The following is a 22,133-nucleotide window of genomic DNA, read 5'->3' as shown; positions in this document are numbered from 1 at the left end:
CACGGATGACCCGTTCTCTTTCCATATGCGTCACTGAATCGAATTACCCTTTGCCGACCGTGTGACGTGAGCCGTGAAAGCCGCAGCACGATATGACTGTCGTTTTAATATGTGTTGTCAGTGTGTAAACCGCAAGTGGACCAACAACCCCGAATTTTCGATCCATCGAAACAAGGAGTATATCTTTGGCCCCAGTGTTCGATGATGAGCGGGTCGCGATGCCTTCGGAATTTAAATTTAGAAAAAGAGGTGAAAATCGTTTGAAATATCTCCAACAACGATGATGCACGCGAATAAGACAACATTCCTACTGTAATGGAACAGACATGATTCTGAGCAAATTTGAACGACATTAGTCTGCGAGATCTCAGAAATTTGAGCAAAGGAATAGAAAAGCGATCCTAATATTTTCGGTCTCATTTAGTTCATTTTCGATGGTTCAAATACCAGTGCTGAATGTTTTTTCAACGGTTTTTCCCCTTTTCGTAAATTATCTGTCGCGCAATGGAGCGGCCCATTAATCCTTAATCAAAGCCAGGAATGGCCTCACGGTTTGCAGTGATGCTTCGATCACATAGTGGACAGTTGAGGTAGCGCCGTTTAATCAAAACGTGACTTCCTACGTCGGCGAAAAAGGGATCCTGTCGACTTAATCGGCTTTGGCAGATTGTGAACGCACCGATAAACCGGCAATCATTATAACGAAGAAATGACCCTAGACGCAGTCCGCTTTAGTGTTAGATACACGTAAATACCAGCTAGCTCGTTGTCTTGATCCTAGATATACTACCTGAGCGAGAACTTGCAGATGCCTGTGTTTAATCAAAGTATGGCGAATACAGTGGGATGCCCGTTAAAATCCAAGTGCCTATACCCTTCAGGGACGGCAGTAACACGTGTGCCATGATACTCTGCAGCGTCATTAAATCCAAACGGCACAGACCACCGTATCAATGTAGTTGTCTAGATTCGTTTGATTCAATTTTCTTTGTCGCTATCGTTTGCCTATGTCGCCTGAAGTTCAAACTAGCAAAGTACACATCACCTGGTTGAAGTGCCAAGAAGTAATTTCATTGGTTATGTATACGTGAGTTCTGCTGTTGTTTTGCTCTGCATTGTTGGCGTAAAAGGAGCGCCGGAAATCGTTGACACCGAACTGCATCTAGTGAGCTGACAATGAGTAACAGGGGTTTAGTGCTAAACTAAATTCCAAACTCAAGTTAACCTCGGAAGCAAGTCCTTAGGCACGTGTGACCAGGGTTAAGTGGTTCCTATCTCATTACTGTGTGGGCTACTGCACAAGACAGAAGTGTAGGTACCTGTAAGCAGTTCTATTCTAGTCTCGGAGATGCCGCGCGAGATAATTTCAAATGTGTGCAAACCTATACGAACGTGTAGCACATGATTAGCGGACTTTTTTGCATTCATTTTTTACACCTGCGAGAAATCTCTAGACGTGGCATATAAAGTGAACAAGAAAAACATGCCGTTATTGTCAATCGTTAGATCAATTCTTTAACTGAATACTCGTAGCAATAATGGGCGGTAGTGCTCTTAGCGAGAGGCAAACGTCTGCTGTAATATGAACGAAAACAAAATGGTCGAGAGTAAATGTCAGTTGTATTATATCAAAAATACTTTCAATGCGTCTCTAAGATATCGTGTAACTTTTTCGTTCAACCAAAGGATGTAAAGGATAAAAGCAAGTGTGGTAACATTCACCTTCGTATATCATAATGAGATTGGTCTTGTAAAAGGCATGAATTTGTAATCGGGTTGTAATATTGAAGTGTTTTGGGTTTGACGGTTATAGATTCGAACGCTTTGAACTTGCAAGGTATATGTTTACATAATTTAACTAGGTTTTAAAATAAACTGATTTTTCTGGGACACGTTTTTTATATATACACGAGACGTCAGAGTTGACGACGTTTTTTTATGACCAGCGTCATGTATTTATGAAGAGGTTTTAAAAAAACATGAAAATAACCAAGTGAGATTTAAAGCCACCCATGTTACTGGGTATATACAGGAATAAAGGTATACCTATGTATGGTGAAGTGTCATTCCGAAGAGCCAAGCACAAGTTATTCGCTTCCGAAGTACGAGAGTTAAATCGCAGATTGACTCTCAAATTTACTCCTGCAGTACTTCGAGAGCGGATAACTGGTGACTTCTCATACAGCTTCCACTTTGTCACAGATCCATATGTAGCGATCCGGCTATAGCTGTATAGCTGAATCGAAGACGTTGCAAGTGTCACAAATAATAATGGATCTCTCAGGACTGTATCGTCCTATGTAACGAAAACTTTTATCAACAACATTGTTTCTTGGATTCTTCGAACTTTCGATATGTGATAGTCCATGGTATTTTCAAACTAGCATTCTACTCTTCGTGTGAAAATAAATTTCCGAACGGCTTGCAGCTTTTTCGCTTTTCTTTTATATTTATTTTTATGTCGAGGTTTTTCGTGATTAAATTATCTTCGCGTCAATCTCGGCTGTTTTTTTTTTTTTCTTTTTTTGACTGTCTGAACTTGTTTAAAGTTTTAGAGGTGATCGCCCGTGTTCCTAAGGCGTTTAAACTCCACTCGGAGATTTCTCAAAATCCGATGACTCACTGGCTTTAGTTTGGATGTTCGTGTAAGCGTGCAAATGGAATCTAAAACTTTACCCTTGGAACACACTGACAAAAACTAATCGACAATTAGAAAATTAACAAATTTTAGAAGCTGCCGATTTTTAAAAAAACGGTGAACCATATAATCGTGCTACCACAGGAAATTCTATGAGATTCAATCGACGCCCGAGCTGGAAATCGATTTTACGGATCGATATGAAAATTAAGATTGAGCACGTATTCAAATTTCAGATGGAACGGTCCAACGGTCCTTCTATACTTTTTTCCTCCCATCTACCTCTTCCTCTTTAAAGTGAACAGACATCTTAGAAGTTGAAAGCATTCAAATTTGATTGTCCAAAATGAATTTTGGGTTATATAAGTGAAATTTCATCAACGTTCGCGAATCGTAAAATAAAGTATAGAAACCGGCAATCGAATTATCCACCAAGCTTTGTTCCTCCTTTCCCGAAGGTACCTAAGTGTTAGTTTTTTCGAATTTCATCAGCGCTCTTCATTTATGCAAACTGATATTCAGATTGTTCATTTGAAGTTCGCGTGGTGCTTCAGAGGAAATAATAAAAAAGAATTTTTGTCAACGAAAGAAATGTGAGAAGGCATGAGCAGGCTTAAAAAGCAATCAAACCATTTCGCATGTTTCAAAAAATAACCACATAAACCAATCAGAAACCAGCCGAACATATAACGTGTAACGTGCAGTGCAGGTGCGGAGAATAAATGACCAGAGATACAAGTATAATCCAGGAATGTTATGTCGGCTTAGCGTGGACGTGGTAAAAAATTTATTGCTCAACCGTGTTACAGTAACAAAGTGTAGCGGTTTCGTCGGACAAGTATACTTATATTACAGCCTAAAGGACCAGATGGGAAGGTTGATGGGTGTGTAAATTTCACCTGTATCGCAAGAGCTCAGATACGCCGGTCACGTTTAAAGAATTTATATACAGACGTCAAGGAGATTAACGAGACAAACCACGCTATGAGTGTCAATCCGATAACTAGTTGCGAATTTCATGCTTATTTTACCAGGGCAATATACATCCAGAGAATTTGGTGAAGAAAGTTCGACAAACCTACGACTTCGTGATTGAGCTGATCGATTCCTCAACTGATGAGGAGGCAGCCCAATACTGAGCACGTCAGCATCCTTGTGCGACACAATTACCTGCCACTCGGCTACATGGCAACAGACATCGCTGTGACCAAAGGATCTTCAGCAATGACAAGAGGAAACCGGGCATCTTTTTTTATTCATATTTTTTTTTGGTTATTTTGTCAGAGCCAAACGGCGGAAACGGTTTCGAAGACCCCTGAAACCTTTTCCTTTAATGATGCTTATACTCTTTGGCCTTCTGCTAGCGGGAGTTTTTCGACCGACAGACTAAGCTATGGTTTCATGTAATAGGTATAATCGCGAAGCTCGAAAGCTCAGTGTTGCAATCAGTGGAATCAAGATTGGTGATACGGTGGAGGATTTCTCTTTGTCTCTTCGGCTTCCATCTCATATTTTCAAAAATTTGACATCACCGTACAAAACTAAGAAAAAAACCGTTAACTTTGGTGTAACAGAAACTCACAGAGCATAATAGAAGATTTTCATATCACTGTCAGAAAACTCATTTCTATTTTTTACTCTGAGCTATATGTTTTTCGGTTGTGGTTCAAAATAAAAATAGTTAACGGCTGTATAGAAACTGGAACTAAACATTTTGTCTTCGTGATGATCCAGTACTTAATTATGTCAATTTTTACAAAACAAAAACGATTTTTGTAGCTGTAACCAGAAAATCTGTTACATTGTTCTACATTTCCTTGCAATTTGAACAATTTTCGAAACCGGTGTTGTAACGATACCAACTTGACTACAATTTTCTACGGGTAGCTGTATTAAAAATGAAAATTTTCCAAGTGATGGAAACTCCGAGCCAATTCCCCGTTTCCAATTTCTCACTCGTATGTAGAAACATTGTCTCATTCAGAAAATTTCCCCGGCCTCAGGACGATCGCAGAGTCTTAACCGCATATATATATATTACATGAAGTATTCCCGGATGAAGGCCGACTAGAATAAGCGAACGAAATATGTATTGGGGTGAAAATCAGCGTGTGCGGCGGCAGGAATCGTGGGCCAAGCCCTCCCCAATATCCCGATGCTTGGCTACACGTATACAGATATCCGCTTCCTGTTCTTCGGCGATTGACGTATCGATTTTATCGCAGTTGTGCACTCGGCGTCTTCCGTTTTCGCCTATTTCCACACACACATATACGAATGTGTGTGTAAGGCTCCACTTAGTTCCGCTCGGTTCCACTCTATGCTGCTGGATGGCTTTGATCGGAAAAGCTCCGATGCAGCCGTGTGGTACATTTCCTCTTTGTAGATATTCCGAAGACATCCTCGGGCCTGATCGGATTTCGCATCTTGATAAATGCTAGATTTCACGGTTCTGAAATACACGTCGACGTGCAGCTTGGTTATACTCACTTAAATACATACCCGTACCGCAGGAACAATTTCATTAGTTTATCGCGCATGCCCCATATATTATGGAGCAGAGGAAGAACCGTGAAACCCGAAGCTTCGATCGTCCTTTCACTATTTTCCACTCGTATACATATTCGCGAGTGTACGAGTCTCTCGCCGCATTAAAGCCACTCCGCTCGCCCCTTATCTTTTCCATGGTGGATTACCGGGGATTGAAAGAAAGCCTGATTCATCTTTCTGAAAATTTTTTATCTTCCCAAACACACACGCCCGGCGATATACCGGAGGGGTGAATCGGTTCCATTCACCAAAATAATCCCGCATAGAAAGGTTTGTCATACGTGTGCTGCATTGCGCAGCTTCTGCAGTGCAACTGTGATGGAAAAAAGCCCAGAGCGTACATTATATATATATATATATATACATATATATGCAACTTATGTACGTGTTTAATATACTCATTGAACGTTGTCAGCAAACGTCACGGTGCCAAATGAATACTGCAAATATCGAGATCGACCAAAAATGTCAGACAGTCCTGGCATGCGAAGAATAGAACGAGCTCTATACATCTCTTAATATCTCCCTCATCCCTATCGCTTAATATCGGTATTTCTCCATCCCCCTTACCCCTCGCCCCTCCCCTATTTCTTCTCTCCACTTCTCGATTGCTTTTCTTCTTCAAACGCTTTATTTTCCTCCCCTATATCTTCGTCCCTGTCTCTCTATCCCGAGGTATATATTCCGCGGTTCTATCCCCCTTATTCTATAACTGTGTCAAGGTGGGGCTGTTTACAAAATCCTCTTCATCGACTGCGTCGCGCATGCTGAGAAAGCCTGTCGTGCAAAACTACCTACAGCGAACTTTTTTACTCTTGATGTATATCGCATAACTTGTGTTTTCTTTTCATCCCGCAATTAAAAGTTTCCACTTGAAATGAGCGTCCCTGAGTACCTACCGTCGATGGTTAGTCGAGAGGATCGCAGCTTTCGAGTATCCGGGGATCGGAAGAAGAAATGAAACGAAAATGAAAAGAAAAAAACAAATTAGCGAGTCGGGCTCTCTTCCCTAATTTACCTCTTATTAGCAGTCGCGTATAAATTCATTCAACAAATATTCCAGTTTCAGGGTACTTGCACAGGTCGGAATTCTCCGCCCTCGCCCCTCGCGAGTTTCCACCACTTGGAAAAAGGAATGAAGAGAATAAAAGAGTGAAGGAAATAAGAAATGTGAAAATAAAGCAAAACAAAATGAATGGCGGGCGGGTCGCGGTGGCAGGGGGGAGGGGGAGGGAATTGAAGTGCGAAGCCCAAGATATAACATTGCGTCTCCCTTTTTTTCAGTTCCCACTAGCTGTGCAGAGTCGGGGTTTTCTCCCCCAATTAAGGTGATTTCTCAGTCGTCGTTGCAATTCGTACAGCCCGAGTAAAGCGCGGTTGCGAATTTTTTCAACCGAACTAAAACCTCGGGCAATCCATTCCGCTGTTGTTCCTTTAGCATCTCGTTTCGCTCGATAAATGCCAATTTTTCACTCGACGAGAACTAGGCAAAAAAGAAAAATGAGAGAAAGAAAGAATAAACTCCGGAACGAATATTCACTCATATTAGCTTAAAGCTTGCGTACAATACCGATATATCATCTGAACGGTTACCATTTCAAATATAAGACGTTTTTCAATGGAATACAATTGTGCCATTGAGTGATAAACAAGCTTCTAAGCACCTGGTATTGACTGAAAAACATTTCCAATCAGATTTACCGGCACAGTCTCATTAAATAACAATCACGGGCTCGCTGTAACATGCAAAAATAGTTGTTTTTTTTTTGGTTTTTTTTTCTTCTGTCCCTCTTTCTTTTTTGGAACTTCAACCTCGACTGCGGAAAAGACATTCATCTGTGTTTACCGCAACGTCGCTCGTGTCATCTGGGTTGTTTCTTTCGACGGGGGGGAAAAAGGTTGCCGAATTTCACCACAAGCTTTTCTCCTCACGTCTTAGAGGAATCGAGAGGGTCGATATAACAAGGGCGCATCTTGACTTACGCCCTTGCCAGAAGATCGGCTTATAACGGGTTCTCAACTTTTTATTTCACTCTACGTATAATGTGGCTTATATGAAAAACCCTGGATGCTGCGGGTATTTACTTTTTGAGTAAGACAAAAAAAGAAAAAAACGTTCTGAACGGGAAGGAAACGTGTAGAAGGAAACAGGGTGGGCGGGTACCATGTTATACATTTGGAATCGCCTCGTGAACGCAATTTAAAAAGATTCTGTATTTGGTACTCTGATTTACAATTAAATGAGAAACGCGCGCTTCGAATAATTATGCATTTAATGGCTAAGACCATTATCTTTAAGCGAGTAAGGACCAATAATCTTTGTAGTACGTCGTCCTGTTGCTCCTGATTTACTGGTACCTTTATTTAGAAAATTCGTCACCACGGTTTGTTATAAATTCTAAACAGCCGTGGGCAGTCGATAATGAAATACGTAAATAGAAACCAATAACTGTATTCATTTGAAGACTCGACGATACGTATGCGGGTGATAATACTTTTGAGAATAAACACTTCTTATTTGGAATCGTACAATTGAGAAAGAAGCCATCGTGTCGAATTCTTCATCATTAACCGACTACCGCGTTCTTTCTACCATAAGCTAAGAATAATAATTGAAAAATTCAATTCCTGTGAAATGGTATAGCTTACTTACTTCAGACTCGGAACGTTCTCTCTGGCCAATTCTTTCATCGTCAGTCCCGAGTTTCTTAAGTCCTTAAGGCGCCTTAAGTATCCGGTTCCCCCCAACCGCAAACTCGACTAGATTTTGCAAAAGAGAGTCGAGGGCTTCCCAAGCATGGACAATCCGCTTCTCGGCGTATATACCTATACCTGTATATATGTAGATACCTATACTCTTCTGGGAGTAAAATCTCCGAAGAGAAAAAAATAAATAAATCAGAATAGATGCAGGAGTTTGAACGCGACGAATTCTCGAGTGTCAACCCGGCGAATAGAGAGACTGAATTTAATGGTACCATAATAAAATCAGACAAGCCTCGCTTTTGGATGTGTACAGATATTGTGTATATATGTATACCTAGTCATGTATACCTGATAAATAATTCAGCAAGTTTGAACACATCTATATACTGGAAAAAGCAGAGCCGCTACACACACAGTGTTTCGAATCTTTCTTCACGCCGCGCGGTCGCCAACCAGAAGCGGATAATTCAGTCTGCTGTGTAATTAATTCATTCATATTCTACTTCGTTTTTTTTTTTTTGCGATCCCTACAACGACATTTAAACCCAAGGAGGTCAATCTTCGAGCCGTCATTTATATTTAGACTCATGTAATCAGTACCGCAAGGTGGCGTTAAGCCAAAAGCTCTTGCGAATAGTACAGGGTAAAATTGTCGTGTGCATCCGCAGACTGCAGGAAGATACATTCGAAGTTACGTTATAGTTGTAATATGACTCCTGTACATCAAAAATTGTACGAGACGCGTCGCGAATTGAATCACGGCTTGGCAAGACATTTGGCAAACTTTGCCTGTCACTCGATAACTGTTATCAGTGAATAAAATTCTGTCGCTGTAAAATCAAGTCTATATTTCCTTCTAGAAAGTCGTATCGGCAAACCGAATCTAAAATATTCAGTACTCCGGTTGCATTCAGCGATACGTTACTACTCGCCTCTCGAATATCGGGCATCGAAAAAACCTAATGGAAGTCTGCAAATGGGTTGCAAGTCTATTGCCACACAATTTATGCACTAGCTGCTTCGTCGATAGAGTGTTCATTGCACGAAGCCGTTGGACAGCTATTCCGTCCTTAAAATTATCCAATTGATCGTATGAAAAATTTATTTTCTTCTAGTTTGCACCGTTCACATCTTCTGTTGCAATTGATTGATCAGCGTACGAGCGTCAAGTATAGATGAAAAATTTCAACTAACCACAATGAAATTTTTGCCAAGCAACTTTTTGGCAACTACCGAAAGGCAGAGAAGAAATGTCCGTTGCGACGACAAATGATCCTGTAACTTTTGTCAACAGGTTGAACGTCGATAGATCGAAGGACCGTTGTAAAACGAGGATTCTGAAAATACAAATCGACTACTCAACTCGGCATAGACTAGGTTCGATATCTAGTCCGCCACCCCCTTGACACACAACCCCATACACACTTCTGCGCTCGAATAAGGTATGAAATTCTCTGCAAGTCTACGTGATACATGTGAAAACGGCTAGAGGGGTTGCTCTGAAATCTCGAGAATGTTTCAAATAACCTGACGTCTAATATCAAGAGTCGTCCTGTTCGTACCCAATTCCACAGCGGGGGTCCTGACATCCTGTAACATTGTGTAAATGGACAGCTAAAACACACACGACGAAAGCACGTCTAGAAGGACGTTTACAAAGCAACGTGAACCCCGCTGCGCTGAACACCCTCAAAACGTAAAACATGGACAAAGGACATCGTTTTCCCGTTTAGGGAGTAAAAACGCGCCCTGCTGTTCTTGAGGAACTTTTCTTCATCTTGGTGTTTTATTTCTTTAGATATTAATGACTTTTCGTTAATAAGATAATTTTGATTAGCCTGACTCGATGTAGCCGTACCTTAATCACCTTCAGACTTCGACCTGACATGCTTTCGTTCGCTTAATCTTTCCGCCAACTCGCGTACCGGGTACATAAACTCGAGCCAACCACTTCCATCATTTACGTTAAATGGACGAGCCGGGAATTGAAACTCGATAAGAGCAGTAAAAGAGGAAATATTCTTAAACACATTAACTCGAATGGAATTCGATTAAACGACGAAATATCGACGGTGCCGGTGTTTGGAGACTGGAAACCTTCGAAAATGTCCTGACCTTTGCTGCCTTAACACAAGTTTAAAATAGTACCCGGGCAAGATTCTCCAAACGCGAATTACCTCATTTTGAAAATTGCCCAATACCTGTCAGTCAATCTGTCATGGCTTCGAGAATTTCACGATAACGTAGCTTCAGCATTTCCCTCGCACGAAGCCACGCTTAAATTAATTGTCTTCTGCCCACGGGCGCAATACGTACGGAGTAAACGTGCACTTAGGTATAGCATAATATGTACTTTCCACGGTAAGACATTAGTTGCTGAAACTACTCTGCAGGTCTGTTCGTTCTTAGCATTCCTGCAGCAGTTTTAACTATGTACCGTAGTTACCTGGATTTACAAAGCCGAATAGTCAAGTTTCTCATGTAAGTACGAGACAGCCATCGAAAGATGGAGAGAAAGTGGGTAGCGAATCGAATTGTATCCGTATTTATCTACTTTTTTCTCAAATAGGTACATACTATATATTCTGACGTTTTCAAAAAATTCTTCCTCGATTTTTACTGCTTAAATATTAAAACCATATTTTATACAGTTAATTCATGGATACAAGGTTCAGGAACATGAAGAATTCATAGACCATTTTTCAGCAAAACTAGCTACTTGTCGTAAAGTTAAAAATTATCACCGTTAGTCCGATTTGACTCACAAGGCATTCAGTTTTCTCTTTAGAAAACCATTTTTGCTCTAGTACAAGAATCAACGGAAAAATTTTAATAATCTCGTTTATAATCTGAACATTGATGAAAATTTAGAAAAAAGACGTATATTAGTTTCACAACTTAGCCAAAAGTGAGAAGTAAAATAATCTCTGCACTTAAACGGAAGTGGCATACCTTGTAAAGAGTAACTACCTCATGAAGTGAAGTTGGACTTACGATGAGCCTTCAATCTTTTACTGAAAAATTAATGCTGCGTACGGCCCATGAATTAATGAAGTAAAATGTGGTTTTTGATGTTCAAACGGTAAACATCAGTTGACTATGATTTTTCCAAGACCCCCACAATGCATACTGCTGGCTGAGAAAATGAATTTTTGATTTCTGTTGTAATTAGTTATCGCGAAATACTAGTCCCTTTAACCCATACGCTGCGCACCGGCGTTAAAATGACCCCACGGTATGTTCACCGTAAATTCCATATGAAAAACATCCAAAATAATCTGTTTTAATCCAAGATAAATAATAAAATATCGTAAAAATCGTTAATTCACTATTTTTTCAAAAACTCAAATACCTTTTTTTCCATTGTGGAGTATCTCCCTATTTTTTTTTCCTTAAATATCTGTGTCTTGAGAGTTTATCGGTTGATTTTCAGCTCAAAATATTGAAAATTCGTTGTGTTATAATTATTTGAGTAGAATGATCCATTTTCCGGTATTTTGATGTTTTATGATTTTTTTCCCATATTAAAACACTTCATTTTATTGAAATAATTAATTTGTGTTGAAATGTAATGCTTAAAGAGTACTCCAGGATTTTTCACGTTATTTGATATCTCTGTTTTTGATGTGGGTCTCCAGCGTAGCCTACGGGTTAAAAAACTGTAAACAAGAAAACGTAACTTCGATATACCATGTCCGTAAAAAAAGTTCAAGTTAAAATCACATTCAGCTGAACACGGAAAGAATAAAAGAGAAGATTCTACTCAAAATGGCAAGAAAAGAGGGACACGTCAGGTTTTTTGGTAAACTTTACTTCGTAAAATACAAAATTTACCCTAGAAACCGTGAAAATCACTGTGTGCAGAGTAAAATCAGCGATATTTATACCAAAAAATATAGCTGACACGAATATTGTTTACCAAAAGCCTTGCTGTTTCCCTCTTTTTCTGTAGTTTTGAGTAATATCTGCACTTTTTCTTCTACCCATGTACCGTCTTCTTCTTTGCAATACAGTAAAAGCAATATCGGTATCGGCTAGATTAACCGAAGTGGAAAATTTCGTAAACCACTTTGGTACTTTTCATTAGTCACAGTTTTCCGTAAAACTGTATTTTCCGGTAAACCTCCCCTACCCCCGTTTCAGGGATCCATTTCCCCAATTACCATCCCTAATTTTTCCATAGCCGGCCGGTGTTACATCATGAAATATTTTCAACCGTTTATTGTTAGCTGCAGCAGCAGAGGGGTAGCCACAGGGATTTAATGCCGCTTTAAGCGACCCCCGTTACGTGAGGCATTTGCATAGGTATAATATATATACGTGCAGAGGAGAGGTTGACGAACGCTGTAAAACAGTGGCATAGTTTAGGTCCCGGAGGAACCTTTGGGAAGATTGTGTACGTATACGGGCTGAAGTGCAATATCCCAGAGAGGGAAATCTGGGTGACGTGACGGAAGAAAAGGACGAGAAGCCGAGGAAGAGGAAGAGGACAAATAACGATACCACAGGGTGAGGAAGAGGGTGTTGAGGATTTCCCTACGAGGCTCGCCCTTTATCCAACAAGACTTCCGTCTCGTGTGAAAATTCAATCTAAAACCCGCCTCTGCGTTGTTGGGATTGTTCGTCTGGGATTTCTGAGGTTAAATTTTCGGTGTCGACCGATTTCGGGATGCAGGGACACCTCTCAAACCGCACTCGACACGCCTTGCGTGTTCCTGACTGACGGACAGTTTAGCCCTTCATCCACCGGCTCCATGTGGAGCTTGTCCGAATGCCGTTGAACGTCACACTACGAAAGTCACGTATGTCGTAGGGAAGATGATGGGAATGTTTTTCAAGCTTGTGACCGAAGCTCAAAGAGCGCTGCGAATCAATTTCACCCATGGAACACTCGTGATATTCGAGCTTTTCGGGAGGATCATCACCAAAGTATATATTTACACATCGCGCGCACGGAGAATTCGCAACAAAATTTTTTCTTGACCATTTCGCGATGGGGTGAATTTAGCAAATTTTCCCCCTATTGCTTGGCTTTCTTTCCCCCATTCTCGAAGGTGTTTGAAACGGATTATTTGCTCCTGAAGTACCATAACGATCGCAGCTTCATCCAATTACAAAAATTTCATTACATATATCCCGTGAATAAAAATCGAAACAATTTCACGGTTCGTGAATTCAATCAGGTAGATGGGATCGATAAAATTAATATCACCAATGTTACCGGCATGAAAATGAATTTTTCACTCGGGCAGTGATTGACTTTACGGGAAAACTGAAACCTTCGTCTAGTACCGATGATGTCCCGTAACAGTGTCGGGTAATTTCAATTATTCACGTGCCTCACGCAACCTCGAAATACCTTTCGCGAAACTTTGAACGTCACGGAATTGAGCTGAATCCAATTTAACCTGGGAGACCAATAAGTGAGCTCGTCAGGCAGGCGATCAGAAAGCGAGAGACGCACGTTCCTCCGGATACGTGAATATTGTACCAAATTATATCGTTGATCCTACATGCTGGAAAGAATCTTGTTTGGGAATGGTATAAAAGGAAAAATTTCACCGCTCACAACGATTTCTTGGACGGAGTCCAACATTTGCTTAGATTCGATTGTGGACACAAGATATCGAATGAATTTCGACGTGTCTAAGCTGTGTGCGAACCAGAAATAAATCTAAAACAGAACTCAAACAGCCACCGGTTCGATCGTACAAATAATCCTCCTCGTACGTTCCATTCGGACAATAAAAGCGAATTTGAATCAATCAATTAATTTTATGGAAAGCTCATGCCGGTTATGAACGATTCAATTGAACACGATGAATTAAAATTTGGCACAGAGGTAAATGGTATTCAGTTTTCTCTTGAAAAAATGTAGACAATCATTTCATATTGCGGGGTGTTCAATGAAACGTTTTACGAACTCTTCGCTTCGTTGCGCTCGATTGAAATTTTTCGGTAGGAACAGTCTTTTTGAGATCAGATCACGATAGTATACCAAGAAATTCGGTTAATAAATTGGTTTTTTTTCCTGCTCCCGATGAGTCGCGGTGGATTTATTCCTTTCTTATCGATGTTTAATTAGCTTACGCAAATGCAAAGTAAATCCGAACTCGATCAATCGAGCCGTGCCCAACGAATCAGTGTTCAGCGAGACTTTCGCAGCCTCATTTCGAGCCCAGCGTACTTTTTTTCTCGATGTAATGTTACAGTAACCTTTTGCCTCTTGGTAAGGTATTGAAATTTTTCTGCCATATCAGCACGAACGAGACTCGAATTCGTGCAGGAAACGTCGTAAATCGTAGCATTCATGTCAAGGTAATATGTTGTACAGCCGAGTAACCCAAATAAGCTGAATGCATTGCCTTTATGCAAAGAGTACCTACACGAATATGCGGTTGAGATTTGCAGCGAGAAAAACGCGCAATTCGGTGGGATTCAGTTTCTCTCGGATCGAACCTAATGTGACGAAAAATTAGACATGCGAAATCCTTTACTGTATGATAATTCTCTCTCCTATGCATGAGGCGTTATATTATATATTATGGAGAGCGGCAATACTCGGCAGTAAAATTATTAATAAATTCGAACAAGTTATGGCGATTGTCAAGTGGCGCGGTTATGATGCAACTGGATTATCGGATGCAGCACGGACACGATACAATCAGGCTCATTGCGGAGGACGCTTATACCTCGTAAACATCAATTTCGTTGCTATCACGAGTAGCTGCAGAGAAACGCGTTTGATTATCCCATAGCGAGTCAATAATTATCCAGTGAAAATTGTATGGGGTTTGATTATTTTCACGAAACAATAGATACTCTCGGACTATACTGTTGACTTTACCAGCGGCTGGCTAACGCTTGTTAATTATCATTTTAATTTGCGGTTTAATAGGAATTCTTCGGAGTATAAACGTTTTTACTATATGTATATAAGGGGGTTTATAATGGAGGGAGAGATATCTCGTCTACCGCAGGCAATTTATACTTAATTACGGGTGAATTGACGCGAAAAATTAAGTGCTTTTAAAATTAATTAATAGCGTCATATTCCAAATCCTACGATTTTCTATCAATCCTTGGCATTCGGCTGGCGAAAAAAAGCTCGCGTTTATGCGAACAATTTGTATTGAATTTTTCTGAACTCTCTCTCTCTCTCTCGTCGTCACTTCCTCAATTATGTTACAATATCATGTTAATCGTATCAAGCGAAGTTCACGTTCGCTGTATAGAAACTGTTTGTTCGAAGTTAATCAGGTGCCTGTATTGTAATAAACTCCTGTATTGTTCAAGTAAAACAATAAATTAATATCCTTGGCTAATCTAATGACCTGATAGTCGAGTTATAGTCACGGTTAATCAAACCCAAGAAGCGTGAATCGAAAACTGGAGTTTGCTGGGCTGCGGAGTAACTTTCCTAGCGTTAATCTAAGATTGGATTCTCAGTTTTACTGACGGACTGATAGCGAGCTCTATGAATGGCCAACTGCTTCGTTGCATACAGAGAATGAATTTTAGGTCAGGATAGTCATCAGCGTGCCGTTGGGCTTGTTTTGATTAATAGCAGTATGCAGGGTGGAATTCGCCTTCGTTGAATGAATTACGAATTGAAACTCTAGACGGGTTGAGCTTTTCCACCAGGTCGACGAGTGGTTTAAGGAAGCTGGTTAGCCAAGCATCGATACTATTTATTAGTTTTATTAAGAAATAGCCGTAAATTGCAACTCATTGATATTTGGCAAAATATCATATTCATAAGTTAAGTTACCGAAGATCTTTTGAAGAATACAGAAACAGAAAATAATGGAATTAGAAACGAAATCTTAGATACTGACGCTTCTTTTCAAATCGCTTGAAAATCGTTAAAAATCTACACGTAAATTCATCCGATTTCAGTCTATTCAGGAGATTATTTTCTACAAATCAGCGCATAGACTTTTTTCAAATCTCGTTTGCGTACCGTTAAATATTTAATTTTACAACATTACGTGGTTGTTGATTATTATTGAAACGAGAAGATCAAGTTGACTGCTGAAAAAAAAAGATAATCCGTTTCAGTAGTTTGTAGAAGGTAGTCTTCCGAATAAAATTAGTCATCGTAAAATGAAATGGAACGAATCCACCAGATTTCCAACCATCTTGAAGCTATCTGAACCGTGGCATCGACATTTAAGGTATTGTTTATAATCCAATACTTTCTGGTTTTGTGCGACTTGAAGGAACCCTCGTAGCCTGCAAGCACGATAAATTTCACAAGTCCTCGATGTAAGACCATCTCGTAATAAAATGAATAAAAAGTAAGGATTTTTGGCCGACCGACCTCCTTAACTCGAGCGGAAATATAATGATATCACCAACGGAGCGATTGATTGAAAGTCGATAATTGAAGGCGAATATAAGTGAGTTGGAAAAAATTGAAACGAGTTAGAATCGCATTGCCATCAGGTGGATCGGGCGGAGAACGACGCGGGCCGGGCGGGTGGGCTGGGCCCACCATCAGTCCACGGTCACAAGCCTGGCGGGTCGGGTTGTGGGTCAGGGCCTGGATCCAGGATGGTCCCAGGGCCAGACTCAGGGAGCAGCGCGCCGTCCTCGGTTCCTCACTCCTTGGCCACATCCCGAGACGACGAAGACGACGACGAGGATGACAGCAGCAGTCGACGGCAGGGTGGATCGAGGTGAGTGAGTTCCTCACAAGGGGTTGAAAAAAAGCGGGCCGAGCCTGAGGCGCGATTCTGTACCTTCGTAATAATTCGATTTTGTGATGAAAATGAGAGAGCAGGTGTACCGGGGGTAATAAATTCACGGTGAAATCGTTTGGCGCGAGGATATGAGGTCGTTAATTATGTTATTTGCTTGTCGTTTATCCGTAATGCGATATTCGAATCGTGCATTCCACGTAGGAATTCAATTGCAAATTGTGCGGATGAGAAACACGTGGATGGGAATCGGAATGACGTCAGTTTTTGTGCCATCAATTAGGTAATGGTATTAATAGATTGGGCGAGGAAGTCTACCTGTACATGCATGGTCTATTAATCCAGAATTCCTAGAGCTTCTCATCGGGCTTAGGACCCACCCTCTACCACGTAAAAATTAACGAAACATTGGCTAACCAAATTACATATATATTTAATTATTTACATATTCACGCTTGTGATTGTCCTGACCATAGTTATCATCTGTCACGTCATGTGTCCATTTTATCCACATACCCAGGTTTAGTTTATTGTAGAATTTAGTATACTTTAGATTATCCCCTTGTTATTGCCCGTTGAACGGATACGCCTGATGTCGATCAATAGAGAAAAAGAAGTACAATCACATGGTCGGATAAAGCAACGTGAGGCAGTTACATTGAATTGTATTACGTGTAACTGGGGTAAACAGGAAGCAATAATTGACTTATACCCTATATCACGAGAACGAGAGACACGCACTCACGGGTAAATAAGCACAGGACATCTTGCCAGGATCGATTATTTGTCCGCCCGTGTAATTTTCCGATAATAAAGATAGTAGAAGAAAGAGGAGAAGATAAGCGATCAGACAACGGTGATAAAATTTTATAGCGAGGCTTTTCAGTATACTAAACAGCGAGCCGTTGAGTATAATTTGCAATTGATTTAATTGCGTGCCAAATGTTTGCAAAGTCCTGATTCTATTTTTTTTTTCTCTCTCTCTCTCTCTCCCTTCTCGCGAAATTGAATTCAGGTATTTGATATTTACGAGTAATAACGATTGGCTGGTTGTTTTAAAAATTTGTGCCACCGACACGTAACGGTTGATTCATAATTTATTGATCGAGCTTCGAGTGCATAACGAATCAGGATGCTATTTACTTGGTATAAATATTGAACGTTAAATTTGAAAATGAACAAACGAGGACACGGCACAGCGCCCGAAACAGGTAGACAGATGGAGGAACAGCCAGCCCACTGCAGGGGCATTGTATGTTATTCGCAGATCATCGGAAAGGTATCGTCGCCGAGCTTCGCTCCGGAAATCAATGAGCAACGGGCTTGCCGCGACATCAACCGCGTCCAACTCTCTGGACAGTGCAGGCGAAGCTGCAGTTGCCGAAGCTGCGAAACGGCCACGATGCACGCGAGGCTCGCAAAAATGGAGCAACGTCCGTGCCGTGATGACCCTATATTCTTCACTCCGTAAGATCAAGAGGTACCGGGTTCTTGTTGCGATGGATGGTACCTTCCGACCTTCAATTCGACCTTCAAACACTATTTGACAACACTATTCGAGGCAACACCCATGGCTCACGGGTACTCTGGACTATCTTCTACAATCTACACTTCCACCTATTCTCTACTATTCTGTTCTTGTTATACCTGTATACATCTGATTGTCAACTCTACTGTTACCTATTATGCGCTCTTAGGTCTGCATATGTAATTCGCAGCATTTGCATCCGGGGATTAACCGTCCATCCGATTGTGTCTATCGCCAGATTTCAAGATCCCACGGTTGCAAAAGCTCTCACATGGTTTCAGGGGATTTCGGATATTTCAAATGATTTTTCAAGATTACGCGAGTAGGGTAAAACAGATTTTAAGGGTGGTAAACCCCTTGATTTATATGCAACATACATCTAACTTGTATGTACAGGGTGACCTGTAACTTGCGCGTAGCAAGTCCGTATCGGTGTTGATCAATGGAAAATGAGGATAGTAAAGTATTTGTGAAATTTCTCTACCGCGTGTTATAACCGACGAAGCTGCGATGCAACGAAGTTATTCATTTATGCCCATTTGAGACACGCATTTTTGCGACACACCTCTGATTCTGAATTTAGAAATCTCGAATCTTTAAGGCTGCCGACCACGAATCTGAGCTCAAAATTTGTAAGATCAAAATAGTGGATATAATACGGCGGTTAACCATGCAAGCATTTACTTGATTTTGGATGAAACTTGGTACCCAGCGCTTTTTGAGAACTGTGCCCGAACTCAAATCCACAAACTCAGTAAAACTGAATTCATGAATTTTGAGTCAGATTTGTAATCGACGATCTGAATATTACACAAATTTAAAACTTGGAGTTAATCTGAGGTCAGGACAGATCTATGCCCGAAACGGGTGAATATAGCCAGTTTTGAAATTGCATCATGACTTCGTCGGTATAGGCGAGAAAAAAATTTCACTCGCACTCTACCAACATCATTTTTCACGTAGGTACAGCACCACTATCGGCTTCCTGTGCCCGAGTTACAGAACACATTGTACACTACATACGGACGCTCGCGTTTTCGTGACTGTACCGCTATTGGTACCGTCTTCTCTCGCATTTCCATGCGATTTTCCTTCTCTCACCGTTACGGATGCGGGGTAGCACATTTTAGGGTCTTCCGGAAACTGTCGGGTCCAAGTCCGGGGATACGTGAAATTTCTCTATGTGTATGACTTAAAATGTTTCGCGAAGCAAGTCGGATACTGTATGCGCGTCGGATTCAAAGTTTCTGCCCTCGACCGTGAACCCTAGCCAGAAGTGTTTTATGTTCTTAGAAATGCAGTAAAGTAAAGAACCCCTGCGACCGGACATCCTGCAATCTTTAGGTAGCTTCTGGTTGGATCTCTTGAATGATATTTTTTGTCTTACGAGTACTTATTCGTCGGAAACCTTGGAAGAACTGAACCATTGGAATTCATTTTTTCCTCTCGACCTACTTGCCATTTTTTAATGTAGCTAAAAAATTCAACGATTCGATTTATGAAACCGTGACTATCGGAGTAGCCGTAAACCTTCGGAGCACCGGTATGATGAATTAACTTTACTCAATGCCGTGAATTGCAAAGTTTTGCCCGCCCGAAGAACTCCATTTTTTCAGACTGATGAAAAAAATCTGCAACGGTTATAAGGATCAAAACTCTGTGAACTTTCTTTCATAATTGGCAATTGATAACGATTGCTCTGGAAAAGAAAAAATTTCCTCGTAGTCCTAATATCAATTTTTAGGGTCTCAGACTTGTCAGGGAAAGCCTTTATCGCATCGGTGAATGAAATTTAATGGAAAAATTCTTATGAGATCATTTTCTTGACTTATGTGACGGAGGCTTATACGATTTTTCGAAAGTCTTAAACTTAGAACCGCCTTACAACCGAATCATTGCATTTGAATATGGTAATTTGTTAGTTGATTACAAAAATTAAGAATTTCCGTAAATGATTAGAGCATGACTGAATTTTTCATTTCGTCATTTATCAGAATTCACTGATGCCGGTTCCATTGAGTAGGTATGTAATAAAAACCTCCAATGACAAGTTATATATGCCAGATCAAAAATGAAAGAACTAACTTGTGCTACCCCGTCTACTTTCCAAAATGCTTCGTATAGTAGATAGGAAAATGCAGTAGATCCGAAAGAAATTTCGTAAAGTATATAATACAGCTGTTTAATGAATTGTTAGAAGTATGCTGTCGTGTATCTATGTATGTTACGAAAATTCGAGAAAATAATAAACCAATGGAAAACTGAAAATTATAACTGAAAGTCAGGCAAGGGTAAAAACTGTTTAATATCTGCTCAATTTTATAAATAAATTTTATTATTCCCATGCGATATTACTTATCGCTGTACACAATCGTTAATAAACATACAATAACAGCGTTGAATTCAGTACACATTTATCAGTACTGTTTTATAGGAATAGAATTTTTTCATACGATTATAACACTTTCACGGCGTTCCATTGGGTATAGAAAATCTTTCACGCGGATAATCATTGACAAAAGAATTAAATTAAATTTTCACGTACTATGTAAATTGAATTATTTCTGTGCCAGAAATGGGGGATTCCATTCATTGTCGTACTAATAGTGTGCTAGTTTCGTTGCTTTTTTCCCCTCAAATGACATCATACACATTCGTTCAGTTTTATTGATTCGGATATTAATTAATTAGAATAATTTGTTTCACTGTTACTACACTCATCCTCTCAAGGCTCTTCTCATGTTGCCCGTTTAACTTTAGTACAGGAGTTTCATCTGTTCAATAATGAAAAGTCCGTTATACAGTACGAAGAGAAAGGGCAGATCAATAATCAGGCTGATCGAAGACGAAGGAATCATGAAGTTCTCTTTCGATGCATGAAAATATAATCTAAGGACAAATAGATGAAGGTCTTTGAAAACTGGTACATGATTGTGCGATCTAAAATGACGACGATACAGAGATTAATTGATATTGAAATTCATTTGCGGGATGTGTACACTTTAAAATGCATCAATTTATAGAAACTTTCAACTCGGTTCACAAAACCTTCTGCTTGCTCAATTTTATTTGTATTTTAAAGTGTACACCCGTGCCTCCGTTGTAATAGCACCATATAGGTAGTATTTGAAAAGTCTGACAAGCGGCGCATATATTTTTACGATGTTAAAGTGCTAAGGTATGTTTATGTAGCATATTTGTGAAGAGTGAGAAATGTTACTTACGAGTACGTACTAGAAACTGTAATCGCCAGTATTACTTAACTCTGTTGTCTATGCTCTATATTCTGTCACGTCCATCTGTCTGTGTTTCTCTTTCTGTCTATCCGTCTGTCTCTCATCCATCTGACTCTTTGGCTAACCAACTTATTCAGCTCTCGTTCACTTTGAACTCTTTCATTAAAATTTCATTTCATCTCAACTCTGCAATTGAATTAATTTAATTAGAGCTTGCTGGATTAATAGTAATTAGATACTGTTAACTAAATTGATTGGTTCACGCGAAGGTTTTTACGGCATGCTCATAGCAATAGAATAAGATCGAAAAAAATGTTAATTAGAAGAAACGTATGTATTATATCATGATCTACACTACCAAAATTAACAATATCTCATATATCTACACTTGTGCATAATTTTCGTAACCATTAGGTTCTAACGAACATATGCGCTCGTTACACGATTAACATCGTTCTTCTGTATGACCAAGAGTATGAGATATAAAAAATCCTGGACACCAAATTAATTCCCAGACGAAGCCCGTTCGTCATGCTCACTGTAACGTGCATTAAGAACTAAATGTTACGTAGCTAATGGGTCGGCTCTAAGCTTTTGTCAATTGGGCAAAAATAAATTTGACGATATCTTGTTTTGCTTCATATTCTCCGCAGCAGCTCACGTCTGCGAATTTCTGCGGAGGTAAATCTACCGTTCAATTCACAAGCTGAAATTTTCGCGTTCCACAACTTGACTGTCAATCATCCTTACACTAATCAATCGTTTGTTCATTT

The 22,133-nt window shown here is 40.1% G+C and overlaps 1 protein-coding gene across 3 annotated transcripts in view; it reads left to right on the top strand.

Moving 5' to 3' along the window:
- The window catches only part of LOC124300742 (uncharacterized), a 69,886-nt gene that overhangs the window by 36,108 nt on the left and 11,645 nt on the right, over positions 1-22,133 (top strand). For 2 of the 3 annotated variants that reach the window (XM_046755083.1, XM_046755084.1), the window contains 2 exons: positions 16,343-16,575; positions 17,864-18,076. The exons of the other annotated variant lie outside the window; for it this stretch is intronic. In XM_046755083.1, coding sequence (XP_046611039.1) covers positions 16,343-16,575; positions 17,864-18,076 — 446 coding nt within the window. The remainder of the gene's footprint in view (positions 1-16,342; positions 16,576-17,863; positions 18,077-22,133) is intronic. 3 annotated transcript variants of the gene reach the window in all.

This window comes from Neodiprion virginianus, chromosome 3, assembly GCF_021901495.1.
Source record: "Neodiprion virginianus isolate iyNeoVirg1 chromosome 3, iyNeoVirg1.1, whole genome shotgun sequence".
In the NCBI taxonomy this organism is placed as follows: domain Eukaryota; kingdom Metazoa; phylum Arthropoda; class Insecta; order Hymenoptera; family Diprionidae; genus Neodiprion; species Neodiprion virginianus.
This window is presented reverse-complemented; position numbering and strand designations above follow the sequence as displayed.